The following is a 27,266-nucleotide window of genomic DNA, read 5'->3' on the forward strand; positions in this document are numbered from 1 at the left end:
GTTTTAATTTTTTTTATCAAAAATAGAAAACTCGAACCTGCAACCTCTTAATTGAGTATGGAAAAATTATGCCATTTGAGCTATTACTCATTGGCAATTTAGTTTTAATTTCAAATTAACTCTATTATACACATTGTATAAAACATACATTGTCTCCTCATACTTTTCCATATTCAAATGGCTTTTCAATTGCAAATCCTACTATCAGTTTGATTTTTCCACAAGATTTCATCATTCCGCTTAGCTTGTTGTCAAGTAAAAGACGATGGCTAGAAAGTATGAAGGACATGCAGTGGGAATCGACCTTGGCACAACGTACTCTTGTGTTGCCGTATGGCAGGAACAACACTGTCGAGTGGAGATCATTCATAATGACCAGGGCAACAGAACAACACCTTCCTACGTTGCTTTTACTGCCAATCAGAGGTTAATCGGAGATGCTGCTAAGAACCAAGCTGCCGCTAACCCAATTAACACTGTCTTCGGTATAGTAATAATAGTAATCTTCTTACTTTCAATTTTTGCATGTGTTTTTTCTTTATTTTCAAATGGAAGGAGTTTTAGCACTAAACTGTACTTGAAAGATTTCTTTATTTTCCTTCTTTTGTTTTTCAGATGCTAAGAGACTCATCGGTAGAAAATATAGTGATCCGGTTATCAAGAATGATCTGTTGATGTGGCCATTTAAGGTCACTGCAGGGGCTGATGACAAACCAATGATTGTTGTTACATACAAGGATCAAGAGAAGCAATTTTCCGCAGAAGAAATCTCATCTATGGTTCTCATTAAGATGCGAGAGATTGCGGAGGCATACTTAGAGTCGCCTGTTTGTAATGCTGTTATTACAGTGCCTGCATATTTCAATGGCTCTCAGCGCAAAGCTACCAGAGATGCTGGCGCCATTGCAGGCCTCAATGTGATGCGAATAATTAGCGAGCCAACTGCTGCGGCTATTGCATATGGCCTTTACAAGAGATCGAATTGCGCCGGAGAGCGTAATATATTAATCTTTGATCTTGGAGGTGGTACTTTCGATGTGTCTCTCCTTACTATTAAGGGGAAGGTCTTCCAAGTTAAGGCTACTGCCGGAAACACTCACCTCGGGGGAGAGGATTTTGATAACAGAGTAGTGACTTACTTTGTAAATGAATTCAAAAGAAAGAACAAGGTTGACATTGGTGGCGATGCCAGAGCCTTGAGGAGACTGAGAACTGCTTGTGAGAAGGCAAAGAGGACTTTATCATTTGCCGTTACTGCCACCATTGAGTTAGATGCTTTCTTTAAAGGAGTTGACTTCTATTCATCAATAACGCGTGCTAGATTCGAAGAACTTAATATGGACCTCTTTAGAGAGTGCTTGGAAACGGTAGATCGATGCATCACTGATTCGAATGTGGAGAAATCAAGTATTCATGATGTGGTGCTTGTTGGTGGCTCTTCTAGGATTCCCAAAGTGCAGGAGTTGTTGCAAGAATTTTTCGAGGGCAAGGAGCTTTATATGAGCATCAATCCCGATGAAGCTGTTGCATATGGCGCGGCTGTTACGGCTGCTTTGTTGAGTGGAGGCACTAAGAGTAGTGCCCCAGACTTGGTGCTGCAGGATGTTACTCCTCTGTCTCTTGGTGTACGGACAAGAGGAGATGTAATGACTGTTGTGATTCCAAGGAATACTAACATTCCTGTAAAGAAATCACGAAATCTCTTCACGGTTGAAGATAACCAATTGGATATGGTGAAAAGAATTTATGAAGGTGAGAGGACAAGAGCCAGCGATAACAACTTGCTCGGTCTATACACACTTCATGGCATCCCTCCTGCTCCGAAAGGCCATCCTGTATCGATATGCTTCGATTTAGATGCCGACGGCATCCTATGTGTAACTTCTGAGGAAAAGACCACCGGCAATAAAAACCAGATTACCATAACAAATGATAAAGGAAGATTATTGCAGGAAGAAATCGAAAGGCTCATTGAGGAAGCTGAGAGATACAAGGTTGAAGATGAGAATTTTCTTGAGAAAGCAAATGCAATACGTGCTTTGGAAGATTATGTTTATGACATGGAGAAAGCCTTAATCGGTTCTAAGCTTTGTCCTGAGGATAAGAAGAAGGTAAATTCTGCAATTGATAAGGCTAGAACTCTGCTTGATGATGATAACAAGGAGAACATAGAAACTGATGTGTTTGTGGAGCATCTAAATGAAGCTAAGCTCATTTTTGAGCCCATTATAGCTAAGACTAGATAGTTTTGTTCAGGTTTTACTTTTCTTTAATTTTTAATGTTGTTTGTAATGCAAATCTTTATGACAGACATTATCTAAAGGAGATTTGGCGTTGAATTTGAGTTTTGGTAGATACATTCTGTAGAGGTATCTTATGGACAGATCTAGTGGATTTTGAATGTGGTAAATGCTAATTTGTTGAGTGTTGACTGAATTGTACGCACTATAAAACTGATTTCATTATTATTAAATATCCTGGTAGAAAATAACTTGAGTTAACTCATTCACTTAAATAAGTGTCAATGTTCGAATTTCGTTTTGTGTAAGCAAACTCTTAAATGGAATTATAGTATATGTTTCGTGCACATTGTATGATATCTATCTTGGCTATGGAGATCTATGAATTATAATCTGAGGTTCTAAACTTTTATATTCAAGTAGATGTGTAAATATTCAAATTAAATCATGTTTTTCAATCAATTCAATGTTTAATCATAGAGAGTATGCAAGATTCACTATCCAACAATGGTGATGAGAACAAAAGGATCATAAGTCTTGGTGATGGAAGTGGTGACTATTGCACAAGCTTGAGGCTTAAAGAGAGAGATTTCATGATGCCAAAGAAGAACTTTCTAGTATGGGATTTGATTTGTGAAGACCCTTTGCTTCTTAAGGCTGAAATCCATGCTTTGATGGACAAGGATTTGAGCAAGTTTTGTCAAAATTAATCAACAAAATCGCTTAGTTTAAAACTTAATATCTTCCATTTGTTACCGTTTGAAGAAAATGTTTGTTCACAACTCATGAAAAATTCCAATTTTGAATTAACCTATTTGCTTTAATAATGAAAAAATATTTCAATGTGGTCTAAAATATTTTATCAAGAAGCCCAGCTATAAAACTCGAATCTGAACATCCAAATTCAATTGACTCAAGATAGTGCTGAATCCCACCTTTGAACTCACACTGATTTTGCGAAAAAATAAGAAAAAGAAATTAACTTTTCTGAAAATTTGGGAAGTAAGAATTATATACAGAAGGAAGGACTAAATTGGATATAAATTAGAATCGTATCAATTAAGCTAGCTATTAAAAAAGATGTTCATTATTAAAAAGATGTTCAGAACTACTATAATGTTTGAAATTATATTCAGAGGAATATAATGGTAAAATTAAAATTTTGAGCATCACATTGAATAGTACTCCTAAATCTCAAGAACTATTATAAAAATTTATTCAATAAAAAAAATATATCATATTTTAACATATAAGATGTTAATGTAATGCAACGAAGTCTTTAATCTAATTAATCGATAAGGGTGAGCGTACTTAGGGATAGCAATGTATATTTAATTGTTAAGTGTAAAAATGAAAAAAAATTATTAAAAATATAAAAAATTAATTTTTTAATGTATTTATTTTACATTAATATTTAAAATTTTTTTTCAACAACGTATATAAATCGTAAAAAAAATTAGTATATTTACTTTCGATTAAAGTCCGAAAACGGCGAAAGTGATAAAGATAATCAAGTCATATAGAAGAATTAATTATGTCGTCGTGATTAAACCAAGACTTAACAAATACGCAAAGAAAAAAAAAGGCTTTTAAATTGCAAATCCTGCTGTTAGGTGGATGAGAAAGTATATGAGAAAATATAGGCGAACAATATTTTTTTTAACGACCTAAATAATAAGTTATAAAAAAGAGTTAATTTTTATTTTAAAATTCAAATTTTGAATTAATTAGATATAATCTTCTAAACGTTGTTCACGTTATTCGCATTTTTCATTGTTCATTCAGCGAGTGGGGATGTGGTTGGATTTGTTTAAGAAGATTTCATTATTCCGATTAGGTTGTTGTGAATCGAAGGAGGCAAGGACGATGGCGAGAAAGTACGAAGGACATGCAGTGGGAATCGACCTTGGCACAACATACTCGTGTGTTGCCGTATGGCAGGAACAACATTGTCGCGTGGAGATCATTCATAATGACCAGGGCAACAGAACAACACCTTCCTACGTTGCTTTTACTGCTAATCAGAGGTTCATTGGAGATGCTGCTAAGAACCTGGCTGCCGCTAACCCAGCTAACACTGTCTTTGGTACACTAATAATAATCTTCTTAGCTCTTACTTTCAATCTGTGAATGTGTTTTTTTCTTGCTTTATAAATTACACTATTTATCTTCTCTTTGTATTTTTAGATACATTAAAAAGAAAATAACGTAAGAAACTCCACGTTGTCTTTGACTTTTACTTCTTATTCTTATTTTCTTATGTTTTGTTTTGCTGTAATCTGTGTTTTTGCTGGTTTGTTATGTTTGGTGAAAGTGAAGTTAGAGTCTTTTCAAAGGATTTAAAGTTTAATTTAGGACGTAGGCGGTGGTGGTGGCCGGTGGCCAAAGATGAAATTGTGGTGATTTAGTTAAGAGTGATGTTAGATGGAAGAAAAAGGAGATGAATAAGAAAATTGTAGATATAAAATTAAAAAATTAATTTAAAAGAATTTTAGCTGCAGAAATTGACTATTAAAAATTGGTTTTTTTGGACTTTATTGAAAGTATAGTATTAGTACATATTATAGAAGAATTTTTTTTCAAAAGAAACATATTAGAATGTCATTGAAATTTATTATTTTTTTTATTATTTTTAACCATTAAATTTTAGTAATTCAATAATATACTTTAAAATTTGATGACTAATTATTGAAAACAATAAATTCATTCAAAATTTGACATATATAGCACTAAACTATACGGAATTTTATATGTGGCTTCAAAGGATTAAAGATTTCTTGTATTTTCTTTCCTTTTGTCCTTCAGATGTTAAGAGATTGATCGGTAGAAAATATAGTGATCCAATTGTGAAGAATGATATCCTGATGTGGCCGTTTAAGGTCACTGCTGGTATTGATGATAAACCAGTGATTGTTGTTACATACAAGGATAAGGAGATGCGCTTTTCTGCGGAAGAAATTTCATCTATGGTTCTCACTAAGATGCGAGAGATTGCGGAGGCGTACTTAGAGTCACCTGTTTGTGACGCCGTTATTACAGTGCCTGCTTATTTCAATGACTCTCAGCGCAAAGCTACCAGAGATGCTGGCGCCATTGCAGGTCTCAATGTGATGCGAATAATTAGTGAGCCAACGGCTGCTGCTATTGCATATGGACTTGACAAAAGATCCGATTGCGCTGGAAAGCGAAATATCTTCATCTTTGATCTTGGTGGTGGTACTTTTGATGTATGTCTACTTACCATTAAGGGTAAAGTCTTCAAAGTTAAGGCTACTGCGGGAAACACTCACCTTGGTGGAGAGGATTTTGATAACAGAATAGTTACTTACTTTGTTAAGGAATTCCAAAGAAAGAACAAGGTTGACATTAGTGGCAATGCCAGAGCCTTAAGGAGACTGAGAACTGCTTGTGAGAAGGCCAAGAGGACTTTATCGTATGCCGTTACTGCCACCATTGAGTTAGATGCTTTCTTTGAAGGAATCGACTTCTATTCGTCAATCACTCGTGCTAGATTTGAAGAACTTAATGCGGACCTCTTTAGAGAGTGCTTGGAAACGGTAGCTGGATGCCTCACTGATGCGAAAATGGACAAGGCAAGTGTGCATGATGTAGTCCTTGTTGGTGGCTCATCTAGGATACCCAAAGTGCAGGGGTTGCTGCAAGAATTTTTCAACGGAAAGGAACTCTGTAAGAGCATCAATCCCGATGAAGCTGTTGCTTATGGCGCGGCTGTTAAGGCGGCTTTGTTGAGTGGTGGTTCTAAGAGTAGTGCCCCAAATTTGGTGCTGCAGGATGTTACTCCTCTGTCTCTTGGTAAATCTACAATAGGAGATGTCATGAGCATTGTGATTCCAAGGAATACTACCATTCCTGTAAAGAAGTCAGCGACTTTCGTGACGGTCTATGACAACCAATCGTCTGTGCTTGAAGAAATTTATGAAGGTGAGAGGACAAGAGCCAGCGATAACAACTTGCTTGGTCAATTTACACTTTCTGGAATCCCGCCTGCTCCTAAAGGCCATCCTGTATCGATATGCTTCGATTTAGATGCCGACGGCATCTTATGTGTAACTTCTGAGGAAAAGACCACTGGCAATAAAAACCAGATTACCATAACAAATGATAAAGGAAGATTGTCGCCGGAAGAAATCAAAAGGCTAATTAAGGAAGCTGAGAGATACAAGGTTGAAGATGACAAGTTTCTTGAGAAGGCTAAAGCAATGAATGCTTTGGATGATTATGTCTATGACATGGAGAAAACCTTAAAGGGTTCTAAGCTCTGTCCTGCGGATAAGAAGAAGGTAAATTCTGCAATTGATAAGGCTAGAACTCTGCTTGATGATGGTAACAAGGAGAAGAAAGAAATTGATGTGTTTGTGGAGTATCTTAATGAAGCTAAGCGTGTTTTTGAGCCCATTATAGCCAAGACTCGTTAGTTTTGTTTAGATTTTAACTTTCTTGAATTTTTATTTTTGTTTCTGATGCAAATCTTTGTGACAGACATTATCTAAAGGAGATTGATCATTAAGAGTTGTATTTGAATTTTGTGGACAGATCTTATGGATTTTGAATGTGGTAAATGCTAATCTGTTGACCGAATTGGACGTACTATAAAAATGTTCCTTTATAAAGATCAGTGATTGCATTAATTTTCTAAAGCTTGGTAAAATCATAGTACATGCGTTCCTGCACATTGTATGGTTTTTAACTTGGCTATGAAGATCTATAAATTATGATCTGAGATTCTAAACTTTTATATTCTAGTAGTATGTGTAAAAATCCAAATTAAATCATGTTTTTCAATCAGTTCAGGGTTTAATCATAGAGAGTATACAAGATTCACTATCCCAAGCTTGAGGCTTAAAGAGAGAGATTTCATGATGCCAAGGAAGAACTTTTCAGTGTGGGATTTGAATTAACATAATTTGTTTTAATAATGAAAAATTATTTGGGTGGTCATTGTGGTACAATATGTAAATAACTAAATATGTATACTTGAATCAATATAATTGAATGATAGCATAACTTTTTTTTTTTCTAATACCTTTATTAGTATGTATTAAATTTAAATTCATCAAAATAACATAACATCATAAAAAAGGCATATTATGGTATTCTTTTAATGATAAATTAAAATTAAAATTTTATACCATATAAAAATTTATTTCTTTTATAATATATAGATAACATAAAAAAAAGCAGAATCACATATGTTAAAATTTAGAAAGAACTCATTTTAGTTATTTTTCAATTCTATACAGTTGATGATATGTGAATTTCTATTTCCAATTCCATATATACCCCTAAACATAAAAATCATAATTAATTTTAATTCCATGATCTATAAATGTTTGAACTATTTCAATTGTATTGGATAATTATTAGAAATGCATGATTGTGGCACTCATCTTCTAAACATTAACTTGCTTGTCCCAACAAAATTAATAAATTAAAAGGAAAAAAAAAGGGAGAAAAAAAGTGAGTTCTACTTTTTATATCTCACTAACTACAATAATAGAATATATTTGGATTAAAATCACTTACTACTATTTTATTCATACGTGCAAGCATGCACCTTCTTTTCCTATAAATACCTCTCTAATGGTCTATGAAACAACACATATAGAAACTTAACATTATTATTGCGTTATTATGGCTGGGATTGTTGTGGTTTTTGATTTCGACTCAACAATCATTGAGTGTGATAGTGATAATTGGGTGCTTGATGAGACTGGTTTTACTGAAAATTTCTATGAGCTTCTTCCTACCACGCTTTGGAACCCTCTCATGGTTTTTAACTTCTTGCTCTGATATATAAACACAAAACTATTATGATATATACGTTATGATTTTTTCTCATGTTTAGTCTCCTAAAACTATATAATATATGCAGGATAGGATGATGGGTGAGCTTCATTCAGAAGGTAAAACAATTGAAGAAATTGTAGAAATTTTGAAGCGAACTCCATTGAATCCTCGCATTGTGCATGCTATTGAGGCAGCTTATTCCCTTGGGTACACTTTCTCTTTCACTAATCGCTGTATTTTTTTTTGTTTTCACGATATTGAAACTTTATTTAAGAATTTGCTGCTAGCCAATGGGTTGCTGCATACATAAGGCAGAATTCGAACTCTCAACACTTACTTAAGTACTAATCACTATATATCTTATAATATTAAGAGTGCATTACTCGTATTTTTAGATTATGTGACCGATATTATATACCATAGAATTTAATTAATTAGAGAGGTAATATTTTCAGTTAATATCAGTTAATTTTTTAAAATAAAAAAATTAATATAATCTAAATTGACTTGCTATAATTGTTTTAAGAAAGGTGAAGAAATGGAGGAGAGAACAATTTAAAATAATAATTGAGTATCATATATAAATGGGTTTTATATGAATTTGTATTCACCTTTTTAAATTAATTTGTTCCTTTTTCCATATTAACAAACATATCCTTTGACCTTATGATGAATTTTATGTATAATTGTGTTCAGATGTGATTTGAAGATTGTGAGTGATGCAAATATGTTCTTCATTGAGACAATTCTAAAGCATCATGGAGTGAGGAATTGTTTCTCAGAGATCATTGCAAACCCTAGCTATGTTAATGAAGAAGGGAGGCTCAGAATTTCACCTTTCCATGATTATATGAAATCTTCTCATGGATGCAGTCTTTGTCCACCAAACATGTGCAAGGCATGAATTGCATTATTAATTATTAGCTCCAATTTAAGGATATAATTTATTTTTTCATTGCCATGCATGCAATATATTAGATTTTGTAAGTGCTTTATCAAAATTACTAAAACTTGAAAAATTTTAACTTTTAATGAAGAGGGAAAAAAAAAACACTTTTTTTGCAAAAGTTTTGATTCACTAAATGTATTTTTTTCTTGATTGATATCTTAAGTGCAGTACTCATTGGCAGTAACTTAATTAATCTACGGTTCTATATATTTGGTTAATGAATAATGAAAATTAATGGAGGATGCTTTTGGGCAATTGCTTTTGTATTGCTTTTTGGTCAATTACACTTTTGAAAAATATTGGATTAATACAATTAATTATTGTGACACTTTTCATTATTGACCTCACTTATATACTTTTAGGGCTTCCTTGATGTGTCATAATCCATGTTCGGACAAACTACCAATAAAATAAAGGGAAAAATATATATGTCTTAAAAAAAGGCATACACTAAAAAAATTCTAATAAACAATGAATTTAATTTTGATGTAATGTGAATGTAAAATAGTTTTACATATATGTGCATCTAATTACGTAATGTCACATAAAAAAATTAACTATTTTTTATATTGATCGTGAATGATCATTAAAAAAATAGATATAATTATACGACTTTGTAAAATATTTTACACTATTAGTGCATCAAAATTAAAATGGTAAACAATTACATATATTCAATAACTATATATTCTGTGAAACTTTTCTCATATACTAACACTCTTTTCTTTTTTGAATAAATTATTGTGTGATGATATTTAGGGAGTGATCGTAGAAAGGATCCAAAATTTGCTTTCAACAGAAGGAAAGAAGAAATTCATCTACCTTGGAGATGGAAATGGAGATTTTTGCCCTAGTTTGAAGCTCAAAGAAAGTGACTACTTGATGCCAAGAAAAGACTTTCCTTTAAGTGATTTAGTCTCCAAAGATTCCAACAAGATTAAGGCAGAGGTTCATGGATGGAAAGATGGGGAAGAGCTTGAAAATATTTTGGTTCATATTATCAACAAAGAAATTGAAGGAAACAAAATTAATAACAATTCTACTCCGAAAATCTCAATTGATTGCAAGTTGGGGTCAATTCCAATAATGGACACTACTACTTATCAACCTTTGCCTAAGGCACTGCCAGTTCGTCATTAAGTTAAATTAGATACATATTTACATAGTTGCTAAAATAATTAAGAAGATGAAGGGTGCTAATTAAATTGATATCAAATAATGATATTGTTATTTAATTTCTTCATCTTGTGGTAATACTATTATTATTACATACTACTTCTTAGAAAATGTATGAAGCGGCATTATATTGCTAGCTCTTGATCTTGACGACCATAAACTATAATTACCATTAATAAAATCATAATTGAATTTGCTGCTTGTCATTGTAGAATTCTCTCTCTCCATAACTTAACCTTATTATTGGCATGCATACATATGTTACAAAAAAATTATGTTTGTATCATGTTTTGTGTATATTTCTTTTGAATTCATCTTTGGTGAGTTCTATGGTGTCTTTTACTATGGTGCCTAAATTGCCTAACTTGTTTTTAAAGATAAAAAATAAAGTGTTTAAAGTAAAAAGTAAAATATTTAAAATTTATTAAATATTATGTATTTGCCTTTTTTGGTAAGTTAGGCACAATGTCAAAGGCATCATAGCATTCACCTTCATCTTTTTAGGGGTGTACGGGGATCGAATCGAACTGGATATGGCCGAAAATTCGATCCGATTCGCACCATTTTCATTGGATTGGATATGATATCCGCATTTTTTTTTGTGTCGGGTCCGATCCGATTTGCATATTTGCGGATCGGATCGGATTGCAAATTGGGTATATCCACATAATTGAACCTTTTTTAATTATATTTCTATGTAAAAAATTCAACAAAATTTTTTTTTTCACACTTTTAAAACCTATTTACTCCTAAAATATTTTTAATTAAATTTTTTCTAAATACCAAAAATAAAATAATACAATATATGGATAATAACTACGAACTAAAATATACAAACAAGTAAATATAATACTAAACATATATATATATATATTTTTTTTAATTATTATTGCGGATCTACAGATCGGATACGCAGATGCAGAGCAGATATCCGCAATCCAATCTTTAAAGGGTGCGGATCAGATCCTATCCGATCCAATCAATTTACGAATCGGATCGTATCTGCAATTTTCGGATCAGATGCAGATATTTACCGCAGATTTACAAATATGATCCGATCTATGAACACTCCTACATCTTTTTTATATAAAAGTTTGATTTTTATTTCCTTTTGATTTTATCCAAAACTATTACATAAAAAAATTAAAATTGATAATGATATATTTGTGTATATTTTTATATATTATTTTATATTGAATAATATTAATAGTTGATTTTTTATGTATATCACAGATCAGTACATATAATATAATTATTTTTTATCGATATTTTTAATATTAGAAATAAAAAATATAAAAAGTATATACACAAAATTTATATATAGATAAGTAAAAAATTATATAAATAATAATATGTATAGAAATTGCAGATTACTACATTTAAATTAGTTATTAAAACTAGTTATTAATATAAAATATATATTAAAATATAAATACATATTAAAAATAAATTAAACAATATATATATTTATACACAAATATATTAATATTAACTAATTTTAATAATTAATTTTGATATATAAATAATATTTTTAAATATCCAAATATTAATACAGAATAATCATCACTTTTCGAATTCGGTTACATGATTATACACTTATATCCCCATTATTCCTTTAATTTTGTTTCTTATTCACTGCTAATAATTGCAGTTAGGTCGACACATTTTGCAAAAGCTTATATCATCACATGAAAAGAGAACTAAACTTTTGCCTTTTTAACAACTTTTTCTCCCATTAATCACACTAATAAAATAAAAAGATAGATCATTAGTTTATTAGTTCATGTTAATGAAATCCTAGACTTGTGACTACATCTGAACTGAAAGGCCGTGATGATGATAACATATTACCATGCGATGTTAAATTAATTGATAATATTAGAAACAACAAATTTGGTGGTATTGAAACTTTATAATTTTATTCAAATAACCTATATTCAGAACAATTATGAATAAAATCTTCTCTTACATATAAATTAAATAAGTGTAAGTATTATTTTTATTTGTTAGCTAATTAATTGTGACTTTTAAAATATTTCTTTGTGAGAGTAGAATACTTTTAATTAGATGAGAATAGATGATCGGCTATTGTTATAGATAAATACACGAATAATTCTAGTTCACGTAGATTTTAATTATTTAAAATAGTTTTCATAAGCAATAAATTTAATATAAATAAAATTACTCATTTAAAGAATTAACTTGACTCACACTAAATAACTAATTTAATTTCCCTTTATTATTTATGAAAAATATTTTGACTTATATATCAAACCATATAATAATACGCTATCTATACCTAAAAGGCTATTTTACTTTCTGTGGGACCATTAATTTCAATCATTCACAAAAAGAAATTGACAACAATGGCTTTATCAATCTGGTCAAATTGATTTCAACAATAATTCAACTATAGTACTTCTAAATCATTTTATATACTAGTAGTGATGAATTAAAATAGATTTGCTTCCTACAAATCCACCAATTCCGTAATTATAGAAGCAAAGGCAAAGACCAAGACAACTAACTATTCATGAAGATATTCTCTGGTCAATGTTAAACTAGGAAAAGAAAAATCTTATCTCACTTTTTTCTTGCACCATATATGTGTCCACTACCTCATCAATTACCATTAATTATTGTCTTCATGTTCTTTGCTTTTAAGGAAAATTATTGGATTCGGTTTAGCTTGTTCTTCAAAGCATATACGTAAATGAATCTAGTAAAGCAATAAATAATACATGCATATGCATGGTTCCACGCACATTATCATATTAGCCTTCTCTTTGTGTATAGTGTATTATCATGCGCACTAGACCAAAGCTTTAACTTGCTTTGTTACCATGAATTAAGGAATGCAAACAAGGTTGGATCTCACTAGTGAAAAAGCTTATATTATTAAAGCAAGAAACCATTACATAGATTATCAAGTAATTAATTTATATGCTGCATTATTATATCCCATCAATCATATATGTATATGTGCATACCCTTTGATGTTCAAGTCTTTTAATTTTAGAAGGATCTTTTTTGTTATGATAAACAAATGATTTTATTTTGCGACTAGTACAATTGAATGTATCTAATTAATTAGTAGGTTTGTAAATGATGTGCTTCTTAAATGTGCCTTGGTGGTGGTGGTGGTATGAGCAACATTATTGTTGATTTTGATGTCTTGTGCTTAGTTTTTTCTCAAGTGGTTAAACCCTAAAACTTATATATTTATTGAAAAAAAAAATAACAAATAGATTCGGTTTGAGAAGTTTTTTAATGATACATGACCTACTTCAAACATTATTGTTATTTAATATTGAGGTAAGATATTAACCTTATTGAATTCCAATTCCTTTAGCTTATTTAGCTAACCATAAGTCAACAAATATTTTTTGAACTATACTCTATAGTCTATATTAATTAATTATCATTAATTAGTAATTATTTAAATTTTATTTTTTTTAAAATATAATTTTTTTATTCTAATTCACCTTTTATCATTTATTATATAAATTCTAATATCTCTCTTAAAAAAATTTAAAATTAAAAAAAATATATCAAAATATAAGATAAAAATTATTCAAATTTTTAGAAAGAAATATATAAAATATAAAAAAAAATCATCCAAAACTAATAAAAAAAAACTATCAAAATCTTAAGAAAAAACATACAAAACAAAAAAAAAATCATTCAAAATTAATAAAAAAATAGATAAATATTATTTTTATTCCTAACATTTAAGATTAAAATGAAAATCACCCTTAACTTTTTTTTTATTTTAAAACCGTCTCCAATTTCACCATCCAAACACTCTTACTCCAATCTCACCAACCAAACACCCTTACTCCCACCACTTACTAGCCATCTTCTACTCCTCGCATCAAAACAGTCCATTTCCTCCATTAACATTGCAATTATCTTCTTCTACCTCCTTCATTCCAGTTTCTTCTCCTCCATCCGCTCTTCACCGCATCTTGCCTCGTCTGTGAATAAATAGTATGACCACAATCTAATTAATTATGTGTCAAATAATTTGTTATTATTATTATATTAAAATATTAATATAATAAAGTCTTTGATTATTTAAAAAAATATTAACAATCTAAAAAGATCAATATATATAATGGTATTTATGGGATGAAGATTAATAGATCTTATTTATTAAATTATATATATAGATGATGCATATAAAGATATGACCATTGAACTAACTCATTTTAAAAATTCTTAATGGTTATAATTATCACATATTTGTCAATAGGATATTCTCAAGAAGAACATGGTAATTGAGTTTTCTTTGACCTGCGACTGTCATATAGTAATTAATAACAATGTATTTATTATACTTTGATTCCGGACACTTAATACCTTAGGGTGCTAGTTAAATGGATATTTGGTATAATTTAAATACTTGTAGAATTAATGATTAGTCAATAATGAATCCGTCAATTCTCGGTAAAGAGTTTGAGCTCTATAATTATAATGACTGAGATGAATAAAACCTTGGTCAAGGGGATTGAATGAATAAAAAAATGAGTTTCTTAAGTTATTCACAGTTCATTACAATAATGGTAACAAGTTAGAGTTTTGACAATTAAACCATACTTTAAGGGTTAACAAAGAGTTAAAAATATGGAAGGAATTATATTTTGTTCTTCTCGAATTCTTAGTAAAAATATATTACTTCATACTATCGGGTCGTTGAGGAGTGTTGCTAGACGCCAACCTTGATTGGTAAATTTAGTATGACTAATTTACTACCCGCTTAGTGTTTAACCTATGGGATCACACACTCGTTAGTGTTCTAATCTTTGTTGTAGAATTATTTAATTATTATTTTGATTTGATCAAATAAATAATTATATTAATTCAAATGAAATATTATTATATTCTTTGTTAACACCAAGAATATAATAATAGTATGATAATAGAGAATATTAAATTAGATTTGAGAATAATTAGTTATTCTATTTCTAAATTTGAATTCTAAGTTTGGATGAGATCATAACTGATTCTGTTTTAAGTTATTATGATATGATTCATAAATTTAAAAGATTCAAGTTTAAAATAATAAGATATGATTTAAATTTGAAATCAGTAACAAATCTCATACGATATATATGTATGCTAAGAGTTGAGGAAAAATAGAAGAAAAAAGCACAAGCGTTTTATTCCTTTACCTCTACACACATAAACGTATGTGAGCCTAATTCTTGGAAAAGAATTTTATGCCGTGCAAAGAGTTGCAAGAGGTTAGATCGGATGTCCATTGGTCAAGGAGTTGACAGTAAATGTTGGTCTCGGTGTGGATACTCATAGCGCCTTCGTACCATTGAAGGAGAAAATAATTTTTACTAGTGTACACATATATTTAGATTTGATCTATATATTGTTTATTTGAATAAATTAAAATTTAAACAAAAAATAGATTTTTAAGATTACTTTCTTTTCTTCCGCTGCATGTTATGAACACATGATAATTCTTCACGCCGCACCTGGCTGCCCCATCGCCTCGCCTCGCCTCGCCGCCCCTGCCATTGCCTCGCCCTCGCTATCACCTTGCCACCCCCTGCCATCGCCTTACCTCGCCGTCCCTTGCCGCTCCCTTGTCATCCCCTTGCCGTCCCCTGGCATCACCCGGCTCCTCGCAAAATAGAAACCTTACATACTTTTCGAGTGATTCGATTTCAGTATGAAAATTTTTCTCTCCCCCTTTCTCTACTGATATCTGATTTGTCTTTCTCATTGATGAATTTTTTTATTTTTTTAAATTAGAATACTTTGTTGTTGTTAGATTTGAAGGATCTGATGTTGTTGAATTTGTTGTTGTTGTTGTCTTTGGTAATGATTCTTGTTGTTCCTAATTTTTCTTCTTCAGAACTTCTGCCTCCAAGCTTCGTTTTCCTATCTTGAGCCCACAAATATAAAGTTCTCCAACCATTTAATCTTATCTAGCATCACAAAATTAAAACACCATTGCTGCTGGTTTGGGGAGTTTCACACCTTCTCCATTTTTCAATTTTTTTCCTTTCAAAATTTTCGTAATTGACATCTTATTTGGAGTGAGGATGAGATTTGGGATGGTTAAAAGTTTTTTTAATTTATTTTGGTTAGGGGTAATTTGGTCCAAAAGGATGATTTTAAAAATAACGTTAACGTTAAGGATAATTTTAAAACAAAAAAAAAGAGTTAGGGACGATTTCGATTTTAACCTTAAATATTAAGGATCAAAACAATATTTATCTCTAAAAAGAATCATTCAAAATTTAGAAAAAAGAAATATAAAAAATAGTTAAAAGAATAATTCAAAACCAAATAGGAGGAAAAGAAGAAGAGTCGCAGGGCTGTCGGCGACAACGTCTTGGACGGCGTTGCGTGGACGGTGGGAACTCGCGGTGGCGCATTGCGAGGAGGAAGCCCCGGAGGCCGCGCATCGCTAGTGGAGGAGTCGCCATGGATCGGAGTAGTTGATCACGCGTCGTGAATGGAGGCTCGATGGGGTTGCGTGGCGATGGATGGAGAGCCGTAGAGTGCAAATTCTGCACTATGTGGCGCGATGGATGGAGGTCGTGATGGTGTTCGGCAGTGCAGATGTGTCGGGATTATGATCTCATGGTGATGGAGGCGGCTATGTCCAATAAAGAAGGACGGCGGCAGGACGCGAGGAAGAGACCGCACAGCTTGACGAAAGACGCCGCAGTAGTTGGTGGCGGCGGCGCCAAAAAACTGCACGAAGACAACGGATTTATAGAGGGAAAGATTTGACTGTTTCCAAGTGAATGGAAAGAGGTTATGCTTTTTATGAATTATTTTATTGTGTACTATAAATATGATTAGGATAAATGTAGATAGAAATTTTTTAAAATTTTAAATTTTAATTTTTAAATTTTTATTTATTTATAAAATTTAAATTATAATAAAATTTGCTTATGTTGACTTGTAAGAGAATTGTTTCCTATATTTTTTCTATTGCACTCTAACAATGACATTATTATTGGATAAATCAAACAAAAAATTTCCTACCCTGAATTGCATTTTGCATATAGGGTTACATGCATACAATTCATTTTCTTCTGTTTTCATTTAACCCCTTAAGCATAACAACAATAACTCAACTTTATTTCTACAACTCGACCCATTCTAGCGTTGTTTGCCCTGCTAATGGGAAAAATCACACGTAATATTTATATCTTATCATAAAATCATTCTTCTAAAAATTTAAATTAATTAAAAAATACAAAAACAAAAATAAAATATACTTCTTTATTCACCAAATCCTTTCCATGCTCATGTCCAATTCCTGTTCTCTACGAGAATTTTCCAAATCAACTAAAAGAAAAAAAAATTGGTTATAAATCGTGAGTTAATGAATGTGAGATGTCATAAAAATGGCTAAAAGAGTTTAACTTTACTAATTAAGGATATTTTAGTATTTTCACATATTCAATGTCCACCATCTGGAAAGTTAGCTACATTACATGCTAGTATGGCATCATATTTTTGGAGGGTATTAGACAAAGGCCTGAGCCAAAAAAGAAAGGAAACACTTGTTACAAAACTAATCCAACTATTGGAGCTTTACATGAAAAGCCCATGTCCAAGGCCTAATTAGCCTTATTATCGCCCATGAGAAGGATGCAACAAACTAATGGAGCTTCAAGGTTTCATGTCCAAAAAAAAAAAGGAGCTTTAAGCTTTTGTTTGGTTGAGACCTTGAGGGGAAAATGGCAAAAAGGAAATAAAAAGAAAGAAATTGAAAAGAAAAATTGCCATTTTTTATTGTTTGGTTAAAATAAAAAGTTAAAGAAAAAATACAAATAGTATAAAAAAATAGATGGGCCTACTAAACTTTTTTCTCTGCAACTTTGGATGGAAAATAAAAGAAAAATATATTCATTTGTATTATCATATTTTAACATTGTCCTTTCCTTTTTAATATATTTTAAAATATATAAAGATAAAATTGTTATTTTATAATATTATGTATTATTTTTCTTTTTTTCATCCAAGAAATATATAAAAAAAATAAAAATTTACGTAATTTTTTTTCATTCTCTTCCCTATTCTCTACTTTCTTTTCCTTAATTTTTTTCTTTTAAATAAACAAAGTCTAACACAGGGTTTTTACTCAAGAGAAATTGACAAGTGATATTTAGACGTGTATAGAAAAAGACATAAGTCTGCAGACCGGCTAGGTAAAAAACTTAGATTTTCACTTTTTAGATTATCCCCCTAAAAATTTAAGATGTATTATTAATGATGATTGTCCAAGACTCTATCTTTTACGTATTGTAATTCTCTCGAACGTCTTAGCCCCGTTTAAGGTGGGAAAAAAATTATTTTTCCTTTGGATACTCATGAGTCATGGATATGCTTGTATCCAATATCCATGATGTTATTGTTTATGAATTTGTATTTTTTAAATTTTAAAAAATAAAGTATAAATTTTTATTATTTATTTTATAAATAAAATAAAAAAATAAAAAAATATTTAATAACAAAAAATTATATTTTATCATCTAAAATAAAAATTTAAAATTTATAAGATCTAAATTTATTGTACATAATTGTATTTTTTTTTTTCAAAATTAGTAATAAATCTCAAAACTAAAATTTTTAGGTGAGAATGAAAAGATTATATTATTTGAGTTATAATTAGTTAATATTGTATATATAATGATACTTGATAAGAATATATTACTGATTCTTATTTTACTGTAGAAAAAAATAGTATTTATTTTTAAAATAGAATAATTTTTTATTTATAATAATACTTATAGAAATTTGTCTTTATTAAAATTTATTTATGATAATTTTATTTGTTGATATCATATTTATTCTTGAAGTCAAAACAATATTATCAACGTTGTTACATGTTAAAATTTCACATTTTATAATATAGTTTTTAAGTTTTTAAACTTATAAACTTAACTCATTACAAAAGTTATTAGAATATTAGATTGATTAATATTTCTTGTTAAAACAGTATCGTTGAGTATTAATTAGTACAAAAAAAATCAATAACAACTTTTGCTATTCAATATATAATTTATTCTATTATAAAATAAATTAGTATTCTATAAATTGGTAAATACATTTTCTTTCAATTTTTTAAACCATTTTATTTGACTATATTTGCCATTAAAAATTAACAAATGACCACACTATCCTATAATATGATGTACAAAATAATTTTTTTATCCTGAAATTAATTCTAATTAGTGAGATAAAATTCAAAATAATTTTTTATTTCTGTACTCAAATTTAAATTTGAATTCAAAATTGATTAACAACTCATTCTTTTTTAATTTCAATAACAAAAATAAAATTAGTTAAGTGCAAAATATTCAGCATTTAATGGTTTTAATCATTTAAATTTTAATTACCAAAAATTCTATCAAAAATTAATTATAACTTAATAATCGATTATATATATTAGTACGTAAATAATAATAGCTAATGTATTAATTATTTATTGTTTGACAGGACTAATGTATAATTTATTGGGGATTAATTTATTGTTTAAATTTTTTTATAAATTTTTTAGTCTATAAAAATAGTGATCTCATTTATTATTATTTAATAAATTATTCATAATTTTTTTATTATATAATTAACTTAAGTAATAACTTTTATTATTTTTTCACTAAAAAAATAGCTTATATTATTTGTATATTTTTAATACTAATAAATAAGTAGGTATTTACACTATTATATTTATTATCCTAGATGATGACTTAAGATATTTATTTTATATGTTAAATAATATAAATAATGTAACACCTTATTACAAAAAGTTTTACGCTTAAACCGTAAAACAAAGGTGGTGTGGTATTACGACCTCTAAAATAAAATATATGCATAATAGTATCTGAAAGAGAGTAATATACGAAGAGCCTTGAAAAGCAGGTAAAACAAATTCGCAAAATAAGAAGCGCAATGCTCGGGAAACGAGGTTACTTACGTGCTAAGAAACCTAAGCATCATAGGTGTAACTAAGTAGAAAGCGGGAATGGAGGGTCAAAAGTACAAAATAACAAGCTCCTAACTCAACCTGCGAAGCTAAGGCTGGTCAGATCCCGAAAACACAAAATACATAACTGAAAACTTAACCATTCTCAACCCTCTAGAAAGGACAAAATAAACAAGTTTCTTGGAGAGAAAACTAAGTACATATATATAAACCTGTACATCAAAATAAAACCCAGAGACTACTCCGCTTCAGAAGTCCAGATGCCTACCAAGGAGCCTCTTGACCTGCATCTGAAAAATAACAACACAGTATGGGGTGAGAACCGAAGGTTCTCAACATGGTAAAGGTGCCACGCACATAATATATAAGGTCTTGAGAATGCCAGAGGCAATCCTAGAATGCCGACACTCAGATTATAAAGCTTAAGCACTAAACAGAAACCACAAAGGGGTAGGTGTTCTAAGGAAAATCTAAAGTTGGCTTAACTTAATCTTAACCTTACCCTGATCACCTTTTCTCTGTTCCCCCATCTCTAATGAGTTTGCACAGACAAACAAACAGACAATTGCAAGTACAGGTAGGAGACAAGTAGTGCAAGTAACAAATATAGCAATTAACAAGATATATACAATTAGGCACTCCCAAATAATGCATAGCAAACAAACAAACAAATATAATGCACATGATGTATGCCTGTCCTATAGCTGATGAGGCTCATCTGTCGGTTATCCAGCCAACCTGACAAGTCCAAAATCCTTAGACTGTCCCTCATTGCGCATCTCCATGAGCCTATGCATAGCTTTTTCTCATTTCATTCATACATTCTTATATAACTTACTCAATGGGGGATATCCATTTTTGGGATTTATACGTGTCCGGTCACCCTTACGACGTAGAGTTAACAGAGTATCGAGTCTCTACCTGAAACACGTTGTGGAAAGCCACGGCTCTGTACCCAGAAAACTCGTATCTTAGATAACATTAAAATTCATAAGCTGCATAATATTCATAACCATTCATATTCATTACATAATCATTCATCATAGCCATGGAATCATATATATAGCCGTCATACATACACATCTTTTCCACACAACTCATCTTTAACCTTTACTTCATACATAATTCATATATTCCTCATACATACTCATCTTCCTCATTTATTTTTATTACCTCTTTTTTTTCCTGTTTTATCTTTTAACCTTTACTTCATTCCAAAGTTACCTCTATTTCCTAGTTTCAACTAACTACTAGGCTTATTATTATATTTTATAACTAAAAGAATGAAAATAGATGTTTAGAAATTTGAAATTCTGTTTAAAAACATAAAATCCAGTTTTGTAGAAAACAGAGGCCACGCGCATGCGTCGGCTACGCGTACGCGTGGGCGTGCAAGTTTGGCCCATGATGCGTACGCATTGGCTTGTTTGCGTACGCATGCATGGGAGGCAATAGCCACCACATGCAAATGAGGGTTCCGTGTATGCAAAAGTCTCATGTCATGCGTACGCGCGTGTGTACGTTTTACCAAAAATTTTACTAAGTCTAAAAATTGCAGATTCACCATTTTAAACCCCAAACTTTTGACGCGTATAACGTTTTTGTCTTAAAAAATTTTCATCTGTTCTTCAAATGGCATAAACTTCACGGACCTAATTTTCATACAAAACAAGTTTGAAATCATTTGGAGGTCCAGAAGTCAAGTTATGGCTCGGCGAAGTTCAGCCCAAAAACCAAATTTCTTACAAAGTTCAAAACCTCAATTTTCTTAAGAATTCAGTTCAAACCTAACATATCATACACCAAAATCAACATAACATCACCTTGTCATTACCACAATAATCCTTTCATAACTAACATAACTCAATTCCACAATATCATGTATCAATCTTGCAAATATATCAACAACTTTGTCATTCACCTATCCAAGACATTCATATATTCTTATCAACAAGTCCATAATCATAAATTCATCAATTCATATTCTATTATTATCATCAATAACAATTACCCAATTCAATACACAACTCATAATACAATTCAACAACAAGGATACTAAGTATTAAACATTCCTTTACATTCCAACCTATCCTTGGGTCGTCTAGCCTAAGTTTTCACAGAATATTATATATTAAATACGCGAAACCTAAACCATACCTTGACCAATTTTTACGTATAACCCAAGACACCACCAAGGCACCTAAAGTAACCTTCCAAGCTCAAAATCTTCAAGGTAAGGCCTCCTAAACTCTACCAAGCCTCCAAAGTACTGAATCAACTTCAACATACACATATACAAGCCTAATTCATATATATCACATCCAAATTCAATACTCAATACATCAATTCAATAAATTAGCTAGAGTTCTAGTATCTTCACCTTACCCAAGCGTCATATAAGTAAGAGTGAATATTTTTCTCAAGCTAATTGGGTCCTATAGCATCAAAGAAGCAAAATCTCACTACCACTTACATAAATTTCGAAAATCAAGACGGTAGAGAAACTGGATTGGGAGTAAAGCTTACCAATAAAATTGTTCTAATAAAATTGTAGAGCTCGACATGGTGGACGCGTGGCCGCAAACGGTGCGACGATTGGAGTTCGGACGGAGAAGATATGTTAAATTGAAGTGAAGGTTAGGGTTAAAAGCTTTTTCCCCTTCTTCCTTTGTTGTGCAGCGTAAATGAAGTAGAAGGAGAAAGGGGAAGCTGGCTCATTAAAAGTGAATCGGCCGAGTTTTAATGACTAAATCTTTGGCTAAATTTTTTGAAATTAGTGTCAAAATTTTTGTTTTAATGAGTTCTATCATATTTTAATATAATATTCACATTTTTAATTTCTTATATTAAAATTTAATTTATTGACTAATTATTTACTAATTTAGCGGGGTTTACAAATAACATCTTGTATCGTAAATTTATTAAATATTAAGAGAAAAAAAGTACGCAATAAATTATATAAATAATCATTACAAAAAATTAAAAAAAGTATCATATATAATAATCTTTGATATATGTAGTATCATTGGATATTAGAATTATCTATTTTAATTATGTGAGTGATTATTGTTATTTTCACTTTTTCATTACATTGGTAAATAATATTTAAAACTATAAGAGAGAAAAAAGATAATTGAAAATGTTTCTTAATTTGAATTAAAAATCTCTTATAAATATATCTAACTTTTATATATACTGAATGTTATAATATTTAATAGTATAGTATTTATTGCAACAATGACTCAAAATATTAATGTAATATATATTTGGACCCAGTAAGACTTTAAAGCAAGCAAAATCAACACAGGCCTATTTTTAGGATCTCAAATCCGACTTAAGTGCATTATCTTTAGGCCAAATGCAGATGAGATGAAGTCCACATATCCCTTCTCAAATCGATTCAAATTGGATCTCAATTACTAATTAAGTATGGTAATAGATATTTACGGAACCTGGCATGGAGGTCCCTTTTCCGTCCCTCACTCTTGTTTCAAAAAAAAAGTGTTATCGTTTCCTCTCTGTCTTCTCAAGTCCCTGTTTAATTATCTCATCAGGAATGTAGATCCCCTTGAATATCTACAGATATTTTTTGAATTTTTTGAAAAAGATTAAAAAATATAATATAATAATAATAATAAAATAATCAATTTAATATAATTCAACACAATTCATAATATATTTATTATGAAAAATAACATTTTAAAAGAAAAAATATAAAAACATATTTCAGCATAATAACATAACATAATTTTTTTGACAATACTGAGCGATATAGTGACGAATTTTAGAATAAATCAGTAATTTTATATTCATGTAAATTTAACGGATTCCATGGAGCGAGTACCTATGTCTCTATCCCAGTCCATTTCACGTGGCGGGTCGTAGTTTCACTGTTTCCATATAGTAATCTCCACTAATACCCGCCGTCTTGCAAGTTTTTTCATCATCTCTATTACTAGTATTCGTTGATTTGTAACCTAGAGTTATTTCAACTACTCATTAAATTCTCAAATAATCGAAGTCTAAGTTATATCATTCTTATAAAGTCACATGTATCTTTGTTATAACAATATTAGTTGACGATAAATGGATAAATATTAAATAGGTCATATTTTTTATATATATAATAATAACTAATATCACACGTTATAATTCATGAAATCATAATATTTTGAGAAATGATGTATAAATAACTTAGATGTTAATAAATCTAAAAAATTTTAGAAAAAAAATAAAAAAGATTAAAAAGATTACATGCATGTTGCTTATCCATAATATTTTCTTTGTGTGTGTGTGTGTTATTTATCTTATATATATTTTATTTTATATTATATTTGTTGAGTTTAGAACACTTGAATTAAATTGAAATGATAATCAAATATTATTAAAATATAAATTAAAAAATTATTAATATTTAAACAATTAAATTACTTCCAATTGTTTGGTTGATATATTTGTTAGTGTGTAGGAAGAAAAATTAGTTTTCTGTTGAATCAAAGTTACACAAGCCCAAATTGATCTTTGAACAGATTCAGTTTTGAGCAAAAATATTTCAAGTGTTAGAGGCTGATTGTTTAAAGAAAGAATCAAGTGGCCCAAAGCCTTAGAGGAAGCCTTTCAATGATCAGTTGATCACAATGCAATCTCTTCAAGTGACAAAGGCTCCATACGGTGAGACTCCAGAACTTTCTACTAGTCGTTCGCTTGACAACCATCAACCGCCATGAATGAGGGGATGTTTCGTGAGAGGAGGAACCTCTCGCCCCCATGGTCCAAGGGATAATGGGGGAGGAAAGGAAGAGCCACCGACCAGAGATGCCAAAAAAGGAAGAAAGGAAGTAGCTGGCGAGGTGTTCTCTGGAGGGAGGGCACTTATTTCAAGATTTGAAGACTGGATGGAGGAGATGCATGTTGAAACAGGAAAGAATGGAGAAGATATGGACGCTGAAGTAGGAAGGGTATGTGAGAAGGGGGATGAGAGAGTGAAGGCCCCTATGCGTTCTTTCACTGAGACTGTAAAAACAGGACAGAGGGGACCGAAGGGCAACTTGGAAAATATGGACATTGAAGCTGATGAAGGAGCACAAGGAAATATGGAAGAAAGCGAAGAGGAAGATGATGCTGATGATATAACTATACGGAAGATGCCGAATGGAATGTACAATCTCGTAATAGGAGAAAGAATCAAAAGAGAGCTAAGGAAAGAGTGGTGGGAATAACTAATCGTGAAGTTACTAGGAAGAAAAATCTCCCTTCAGGCACTCAAACGCAGATTAGAGATAATGTGGGGAAAGAGAGGAAGTTTGGAGGTGATAGACTTGGGCAACGAATATTTTTTGGTAAGATTTTTTAACTCTGAAGACCTGGATTATGCTCTTATGGAGGGACCCTGGAAGATACTAGATCATTATCTCACCATACAACCCTGGAAACCAGATTTTAACCCCCAAATCGCATCAATTGACAAGATTGCTGCGTGGATTCGTTTACCAGGGTTGGCTATTGAGTATTATAACAGAACTATTCTAGGAAAAATTGGTAACCTGATAGGAAGAACCTTAAAGGTAGATACTAATACAGCAGAAGTAGCAAGAGGCAAGTTTGCAAGAATTTGCGTTGAAGTAGAAATGGACAAGCCACTGGTCTAAAACTACATGATTAATAGTGTCAAACACTCAGTTGAATACGAAGGGATACACTAAGTGTGTTTTCAATGTGGTCGTATCGGCCATGAGAAAGCAGGATGCCCAGAAAGAACAAAATTAAATTATGAAAATGAAGAGAATGGAACAAACAAAGAAGGAGAAACACAGGGAAGCACTGAGGTTGAAGATAGGGGTAGAGCTGAAAATCTGGTTGAGAATAAGGGGAAGAAAGTAATTGATACTCCGGAGGAAAACTTTGGTCTTTGGATGCTGGTTCAAAGGCAAACACGTGGAAGAAGGACCAACAAAGGCGCTGAAACAGGGGATAGTGCAACAATAACAAAAGGAAAAGGAAAGGAGGTAGTGGAAGTGGGAGGACAATCACGTTTTGCAATTCTGAGCAATGAGGATAACATGGAGGTACTGGTGTACGAAATTGTGATCACTACTTTTTAAAACACAAACAATCCCTAGTAATGGTTCCAAAGACTTGGTGCTCAATACCATGGCATAAACACAACTTCGCACAACTAACCAGCAAGTGCACTGGGTCGTCCAAGTAATAAACCTTACGCGAGTAAGGGTCGATCCCACGGAGATTGGTGGTATGAAGCAAGCTATGGTCATCTTGTAAATCTTAGTCAGGCAGACTCAAATGGATATGGATGATGAATAAAGCATAAAGATAAAGATAGAGATACTTATGTATATCATTGGTGTAAGAGCTTCAGACAAGCGAATGAAGATGCCTTCCCTTCCGTCTCTCTGCTTTCCTACTGCCTTCATCCAATCCTTCTTACTCCTTTCCATGGCAAGCTCATGTAGGGTTTCACCGTTGTCAATGGCTACCTCCCATCCTCTCAGTGAAAATACGTCCCTGATGCTCTGTCACAGCATAGGCTAATCATCTGTCGGTTCTCGGTCCGGCCGGAATAGAATCCAGTGATTCTTTTGCGTCTGTCACTAACGCCCCGCCTTTCGGAGTTTGAAGCACGTCACAGTCATTCAATCATTGAATCCTACTCAGAATACCACAGACAAGGTTAGACCTTCCGGATTCTCTTGAATGCCGCCATCAGTTCTTGCCTATACCACGAAGACTCTGATCTCACGGAATGGCTGGCTCGTTTGTCAGGCGAGCACTCGGTTGTCAGGCGATCAACCATGCATCGTGTATCAAGAATCCAAGAGATATTCACTAAGCCTCAGATGCTTGTAGAACAAGAGTGGTTGTCAGTCACCTTGTTCATGAGTGAGAATGATGATGAGTGTCACGGATCATCACCTTCATCATGTTGAAGAACAAGTGATATCTTGGACAAAGAACAAGCGGAATTGAATAGAAGAACAATAGTAATTGCATTAATACTCGAGGTACAGCAGAGCTCCACACCTTAATCTATGGTGTGTAGAAACTCCACCGTTGAAAATACATAAGAACAAGGTCTAGGCATGGCCGTGAGGCCAGCCTCCCAATGATC

At 31.5% G+C, this 27,266-nt stretch overlaps 2 protein-coding genes across 2 annotated transcripts; both read left to right on the forward strand.

Annotated features, from left to right (window-relative positions):
* The first annotated feature begins 265 nt into the window (after positions 1–265).
* On the forward strand, positions 266–6,676 carry LOC130948936 (heat shock 70 kDa protein 18-like). Its single transcript, XM_057877794.1, has 7 exons — positions 266–485; positions 616–2,245; positions 2,573–2,591; positions 4,026–4,326; positions 5,046–5,257; positions 5,306–5,339; positions 6,258–6,676. Exons 1-7 carry the CDS (start codon positions 266–268, stop codon positions 6,674–6,676), a joined length of 2,835 nt encoding a protein of 944 aa, XP_057733777.1.
* A 1,152-nt stretch (positions 6,677–7,828) lies between these two features.
* On the forward strand, positions 7,829–10,379 carry LOC130947928 (inorganic pyrophosphatase 2-like). The gene is made up of 4 exons (XM_057876642.1): positions 7,829–8,030; positions 8,134–8,255; positions 8,745–8,946; positions 9,757–10,379. The coding sequence occupies exons 1-4, from the start codon at positions 7,893–7,895 to the stop codon at positions 10,135–10,137; spliced, it is 843 nt and encodes a 280-aa protein (XP_057732625.1). The 5' UTR covers positions 7,829–7,892; the 3' UTR covers positions 10,138–10,379.
* Positions 10,380–27,266: the final 16,887 nt, after the last annotated feature.

Source organism: Arachis stenosperma, chromosome 9 (assembly GCF_014773155.1).
Source record: "Arachis stenosperma cultivar V10309 chromosome 9, arast.V10309.gnm1.PFL2, whole genome shotgun sequence".
Lineage (NCBI taxonomy): Eukaryota > Viridiplantae > Streptophyta > Magnoliopsida > Fabales > Fabaceae > Arachis > Arachis stenosperma.

Excerpts from the sequence above, each read along its gene's own strand:
- LOC130947928 (XM_057876642.1), top strand. The coding sequence starts at position 7,893 with ATGGCTGGGATTGTTGTGGTTTTTGATTTCGACTCAACAATCATTGAG. Across the intron at positions 8,031-8,133 it reads CGCTTTGGAACCCTCTCATG|GATAGGATGATGGGTGAGCT; the intron begins GTTTTTAACTTC and ends TAATATATGCAG. Across the intron at positions 8,256-8,744 it reads GAGGCAGCTTATTCCCTTGG|ATGTGATTTGAAGATTGTGA; the intron begins GTACACTTTCTC and ends AATTGTGTTCAG.
- LOC130948936 (XM_057877794.1), top strand. The coding sequence starts at position 266 with ATGGCTAGAAAGTATGAAGGACATGCAGTGGGAATCGACCTTGGCACA. Across the intron at positions 4,327-5,045 it reads CCCAGCTAACACTGTCTTTG|ATGTTAAGAGATTGATCGGT; the intron begins GTACACTAATAA and ends TTTGTCCTTCAG. Across the intron at positions 5,340-6,257 it reads AGATGCTGGCGCCATTGCAG|GCCATCCTGTATCGATATGC; the intron begins GTCTCAATGTGA and ends CTGCTCCTAAAG.